General features: G+C 34.9%; 1 protein-coding gene across 1 annotated transcript; it reads left to right on the top strand.

Moving 5' to 3' along the window:
* Window positions 1–203: 203 nt before the first annotated feature.
* On the top strand, window positions 204–1,811 carry LOC110114121 (chaperone protein DnaK-like). Its single transcript, XM_020846887.2, has 2 exons — window positions 204–365; window positions 740–1,811. The coding sequence occupies exons 1-2, from the start codon at window positions 269–271 to the stop codon at window positions 1,531–1,533; spliced, it is 891 nt and encodes a 296-aa protein (XP_020702546.1). The 5' UTR covers window positions 204–268; the 3' UTR covers window positions 1,534–1,811.
* The last annotated feature ends 4,869 nt before the right edge of the window (window positions 1,812–6,680 follow it).

The following is a 6,680-nucleotide window of genomic DNA, read 5'->3' as shown; positions in this document are numbered from 1 at the left end:
TTAATAATACTTTCGAAAATAAATTTATATTTAGACAATTAAATGTGGTAGCAAAAAGATTCGCTCACCGGCTCCTGCGTGGACGCTCCAGAACCAAGTTCTCACAAAGATTTAAATAAAAATCCGTACGTTACAATTATTATATGCAATAATTTAAAATCAAACGGCTAAAATCACGCAATCGAGCCTATAAATAGCTCTTTGTATATCCATATCATGCAGCGCACAATATTTCAGTAGTTTAAGAATTAAGTTATTAGCTGCAGTAATGGCTCCCACTCGAATTGGCGTCGATCTGACCGAGTTTCCGCAGAGAATCGGCAGCGTTAAGATGGGCCGGTACATCGTCGTCGAAGGATCGAAGGGTTATCACAATATCTTCTTATTATTTTTTATTAGATTCGAACAAAATATTCTGATCAAATTAAATTTTTAATTAAAATTAAGTTTAAAATTTTCATACTAATTTTTTTTATGATATTTATTTTGCTAATTGAATTCATCTGTAAAATTTTGCATATGTGTTTTTCAATTTAAAATCTAAAATTAAAAAATAAAAACTACAAATTAGCCCAAATATTTATTCTTTTTTGTTTTGATATTTAGGCCAAATAAATTAAACTCTCACACGTATCATATAAGCTTTGAGTTCAAGATTTTTTTGAGTGATAAAGTTCGAATCGAGCTGCTTATATTTATTCTAATAATAATAATAATAATAATAATAAAACAATACCAGGCTTGAAACTGAAGGGGGCAGCTGCTTCAACAACAAAGGAAGAAGTGGTGGCGATTATGAAAGATGCGGTTGATGTTGTCAAGAGCTTCTTCGGCTCCCAAAATTTCGACGCTGCTGTTATAGTCATTCCTAACGCCACGAGGAAAAAATCTCAAGACGACATAATCTCATACGGGAGGGGCAATGGCTTCAACATCACGCAAGTCATCGAAGAGCACACCGCCGTTTCCGCCGCCTATATCGAGAAGGTTCAACCAAAACTCACCACAAACCTCGCCATCATTTCTCTAACGGGTGGCATCCTCGAAATCAGCGTGGTCTCCATAGTTCCCGTAGAAGACCAATACATAGGCTATCACGTCATCCTAAAGGCGCACAAAGCTCATCCTGAGGTGCTCGACTTGGATGAGTCGAAGGATCAGGGTCATGATCAGAAGGGTGGTGGGAGTGGAATAATAGGACTTATTGGAGGAGCTGCGAAGGCACTCGTTGTAGACCCATTTGAGAACGTTTTGGGTATTCTGAAGAATATATTGGAGATTCCAAATATCAAGAAGAGTGAGATAGATAAGGTAGTGTTTGTTGGTAAGGCATCAAGGTCGGAGAAAGTGAGGAAGGCGGTGAAAGAGAGTTTCAGCAAGGCTGAGGTGTGGGAAGGGATAGATGATCCTGATGAAATTGTGGCATACGGCGCTACGTATCTGTCTTATGAGGATAAGAAGATAAAGATGTACATGCCAGATGATCCTAATGTTGATCTGAGACCGGATGGGCCGGGTACACCATTGGGTTGACCATGAATATATCGTATATGGACTTCAAGCCATGCCTAGTGTTAATTATAATATATTAATGTGTCTCTAATCTTTGCTTTCAAATAAATGAAAGCTCTTCGCCATATGCATGGATGGGGAGGGTGGTATGTTCCTTTGTATGTATGTTTTATTTCCCTGCATGGCTCGTTTATGTCCTTCATTTTCTGTACTATCATATGTTCAATGAATAAGCCTGTCGTAGAATGATATGTATATGTCCGTCTTGTATCATTTTAATGTATTATTATTGTGTTCTATCTCTATCAATCATTATTGATGCAACAATCTGAAATTTTGTAGTGATTTTCAACCTTTAACACAAGGAAAATGACGAATTTGTTAAATGTCCTAAGTATCTTTTATCAATTAAATAAAATATTTATATCTCATTACATGAATCTCGAGATAATATTTAAAGTGAATGTTTTTAGAATACAATTCAGGATCGACCTAACTGTGAATTCAATATATTTATAGTCAAAATGAACATCTCGATAAGACAAACTTATTGATGCTACAATTGATCCAATCTGACTCAAATCAAACTCTTGGGTTATATTTAAAAGCTTTAGAATATAAATTAACAGACTAAATGACTTATAATTAACATGCTTATATTCAAATTGAATGCCAAATAAGACCGCATTCTCTAGGGGCTGGGGGTTGCTCAAGAGTTGAGAACTTAAAAAGCTCTTGAGCATTTTTTAGCTATCATTGTTGACAACCAATGCTAGAAATAGCCTCCCATTTCTCCAAACTTCTGTCAAGCTTTATTCCAATTGTTGGTTTTTATTATTCGTCTGTGAACACTTGAATTTTGTAATCCCTATAAGTAAAATCAGATATATGTTCTCAAGTAATCCCACCTTCTTCAACTGTGAGGAAGATATATGTTCTCAAATTTTTTAGCACATAATAATATTAATAATATTTTTTAAAAGAAATAATTATAAAATTTCAGATATTCAATATTTTTATGGATGGTAGGCATGAAAGACATAACATTAATAATTCAATAAATGGACGGCCAAGATCTAGATCCTGACATTACGAAAGCCACCTGATTAAGCTCATCACCCACACTATTCGTCGGCTTTAAGGTTGCCCACTCTGTTCCCGTCCAAGAGGGATCAAAGGATGAATCTGCACTCTCATAACTTAATTCTCTCAAAAAAATTTTGACACAACACTTATCTACATCAACATAACTTTGTATACGAACAGTTCTTGTTGAAAATTAAATTTAAATTTATTATTTGAGCTTTTGATTAAAGCTCGTACTCTAGATTAATCTATTGTATAGAGATCTACAAATTTATTATAGAGTAACTCTTAGAAATGTCTAGAAACAATTAATGTCCTTTATGATAATAGATTTGAGAATACTCTAGAGAGTCATTTGTAACTTGGATTCAAATGTGTTGGCACAATCCTAATGGTGAACTACTAGTATAAGTAGAGGTAATTTCTTTGAGTTTGTATCAAGCCAAAAGTGAGAAATAAAACTATAGTTTCTTTCATTTTCTCTCTTTCCCTTTTCTCTTTAGCCTTCTGTTGTTCCAAAATTCTTTTCATCCTAATAATGTGGTATCAGAGCCAAGTTCTTATTGAGAGATGGAGCATGGAGGTATGGCTTCCTTCCAAGTTTTATTGTTCAAGACAACATATTATGATAGTTAGAGTATAAAGATTAAGCCACATATTGGAGTACATAACGTTTGGAAGATTCTAGAGAAAGGTTACGATGAGCCAAGCGATGAGTCAAACCTATCCTTAACAAAGGAGACAAGAAACTCTTTTCCTCATCTATTAAGTATTAGATGAAGATGGTGTTGAAAAAATCTCAAGTTCTATATCAACCAAGAAAATGTGAGAGAAGCTCCACATATCGTACAAAGGAGAAGAGAAGTTTTAAAAAGTATTTTGTCAAATCGTACGAAAATAATTTGAAGCCTTGCATATAAAAGAAGGCGAAACAATCTCTAATTATTTTTCAAGAGTTCTTGCTATTTCTAATCAACAAAAAGAAATAGTGAGAAGCTAGAAGATGTGACTATCAATAAAAAGATTATTTGATCATTAGAATCAAGATTTAATAGTATCACAACTATTATTTATGGGTCTCCAAAAGAATTCTGTTCTTGGGGAACATAATGTAAAAAGTATGATCGCACTATCCCGTAGGACAAAATAGTTGTAAACCTTTACATTCTATACAAGCTGGCCAATGGGAGGGCATATGAGATTATACATATAATTAACCATGGAAGATAGAGGCTTTCACCTACAAACCTCGATAGGTAATAATAAGCATAATCTAAGAATCAAGAGATTAGCCCCATCCGATATATCAGCTCGAATGGAGTTTATTTGATGTGGTGATTGATTTCTCACAAGCGTAAGCCCCTGTGGTTAATTAAATCTTAGGCCTCGGCCTAAGAAAACTCTTGATTAAGAATGTTATATTATTCTCTCAAAGGGTTTGGCGTATAGGGAAAATCTGAGCTCTTCTAATCTGAAGGAAAAGATTGACTTAATTAAGTTTAATTAACATACACGGATCATATCATCACTCAATTGGTCTAATGAAGAGAAAAATAGTTGAAAAAGATAATTGCATTCAAACATGCATGAGAGACTGATGGAGGTGACATCATCCATATGACGAGGATGGATAAGATTCATAGCCTCTGAAAGATAGAGAGTTTATACACCGATAAGGCATACAGTGGTACATCAATACCACTAACATTTGATTCTAAATTTATAAAGGATGTAGTATTGTACTCATAATATTAAAATCCATTACCTAACTAATACAATATTGGCTTATATCTTGTTTGAAAAAAAAAAAGTTAGCTAAAACTACCTAATTACGTAAAATTCATGTTATCTAGTATTTATGAAAGATGGGTGGGTGGCTGAATTTTTTAAATTTAAATCTTTTGCCTAGAGAGATTCCTAAGTAGTCTTGTACTTATGAATGGTGTTATACATCTAAGATTAATACAATAAAATTTTAATTTTTATTACTTTTTAATACAATACATACTAATCAAAATCTCTAAATAAAAAATGCATGAAATTTCTAAAAAAATTATAAAATATTTTTTTAGAAGATTAGGCTTCCCTAAGTTCAACACCTCATCATCATAAATCGGATTATCTGAACTTTACCTTCGGGTGGGGAAGTTGTTGACCTCGATTTTTCCCAGAACCTTGGTCAAAGCGTTGACTTTGTCAAATTGACCAAATCAGACCCCAAGACCCTCTCCAATAGGTTCGTGGGGTCGAGTCGAGTCTGTTGAGCCCGAGCTTGGATCCTGAGTCAACCCGGTTGACCAAGTCAACCAGGGTTGACCAATTTAGACCCTTTATGCCTAAAATCAATTTTAAATCCTTTTCATGGCTTCATGGCTTGATCACTCTTCCCCATGGACCTAATTGACTAGGTTGACCAAGTCAACCCTTGACTTGGTCAACCCAAGTCATAATGGGTTAAATATGACCCATTAAGAGCCCATTAATACCCAAATTAATGCCCAATTGATTCACAATCAATTTTAAAAACAAACCACGGCCAAAACCGCCCCTTTTCCCTCCTAATTCGATCTTGATGCAATCCTAGCCGTCCCCCTTAGGTTTAGGAGTTTAAATAGGGAGAAAATTAGGTTTAGAAAGGCTTTTTTTTCAATCTTTCTCTCTCTAGACGACCTCAGGACTTGAGATCTTCTGTGAGAGTTCCTACACCCTTCCACCACCCTTCCTGACTCAATCCCGGCGATTCCCACCCACCGGTGGCGAGATTCCGGCGATCCAAAGCTAGATCCGGTCAGGACTTTGATCCAGCTGATCCGTAGCTCGTTTGATCGAGGATTCAAGAAGGAAAACATACGAGGACAGTCTACAAGCTCAACCGTGTCATAGATTTGAAGATCCAACGGTAAAATCTCACGAAATCCCTTAGTATAGGTCACTACATCTCGGTCTAAATAGCTTTTTGATAAGTCAAATTTAAGACAAACTATTCATCCCCCATAATTTCTGTTCATTCCTAGATTCTAGGTTTAAAATTTTGTCAAATTCCATCGAGTATCAAGCGAGAACGAGGCGAATCTTGTTTTAGGGTTTCGGTTCAGGTTCGGGCATACGCAGGACGGACTCAGGCCGTCGGATCCGCGATCAACGGGTTAGATCCCGTCGCACGGCCCTTCGCGTCCATCCCGCGGTCTGATCTGCCGCCGGATTGAGCCATCCAGCTTGATCTGGACCGTCCATCTCATATGGCGGAAGATCGGACGACCCACGCCTCCGTCCGACGTGGCTTAATGGGACTGCCGCCGCAATCATTGCGGCCAATGATTGCTAGCGGCGCAATCATTGGCCGCGGATAGCGGAACCAATGAACGTCCGCCACGTGGTAAGCCGGTCCCGCCGCCGTTTTCTTTAAATAAATAAGTATTTTAATTTATTTTAAACCTATTTTATCTTTAAAAAATTATAGAAAATTCGTTTTTTGTCCGATTTTGACGTATAATACCTCGTTGGATTCGTATCGTCGTCCTCTACATGATAAAAATTGACCTATAGATTTTAAATTATTTTAAAAACAGTAAAAGTAGTATTTTAAAAATATTATTTTTAATTATTTTGTCATTATTATATTATTATATTATTGTTTTAATGATAATATTAATAGTTATGTTATTTTAATCCACTTTTGCCACTATTTTGTACTTGTTTACTACTATTATTATTATAATATTTATTTGGGTATAAAAAGGTATTTTTTTTAAATGATTAAATATTATTCTAATTATTTTTATTAGTTAAATTACTTAAAAATATTATTAATAATTAAACTATTGCTATTATTATATATTTTAGATTACTTTAAGTTTCATAACTATAAAAATATCATTTTATACTATTTTTCATAATTGTTTATTATTTATTTTAAAGCCTATTTATTGCATTTGATCTTCCAAAATCCATAACTTTCCCGTTTTGAATCCACTGTCGACGCACAGCAGCTTGATTTGAACGTATTTGAATTCTGCACATTCTGGTACTAGTTTTATTTGAATTTTTTTAGATATGTATGCAGTTATTTTCAAAACAGCCAA

This window comes from Dendrobium catenatum, unplaced genomic scaffold (assembly GCF_001605985.2).
Source record: "Dendrobium catenatum unplaced genomic scaffold, ASM160598v2 fragScaff_scaffold_133, whole genome shotgun sequence".
In the NCBI taxonomy this organism is placed as follows: domain Eukaryota; kingdom Viridiplantae; phylum Streptophyta; class Magnoliopsida; order Asparagales; family Orchidaceae; genus Dendrobium; species Dendrobium catenatum.
This window is presented reverse-complemented; position numbering and strand designations above follow the sequence as displayed.

Bases quoted from the DNA above. Each gene is read 5' to 3' on its own strand.
- LOC110114121 (XM_020846887.2), top strand. From the start codon at position 269: ATGGCTCCCACTCGAATTGGCGTCGATCTGACCGAGTTTCCGCAGAGA. The intron at 366-739 runs GTTATCACAATA...AAACAATACCAG, and splicing joins CGTCGTCGAAGGATCGAAGG to GCTTGAAACTGAAGGGGGCA.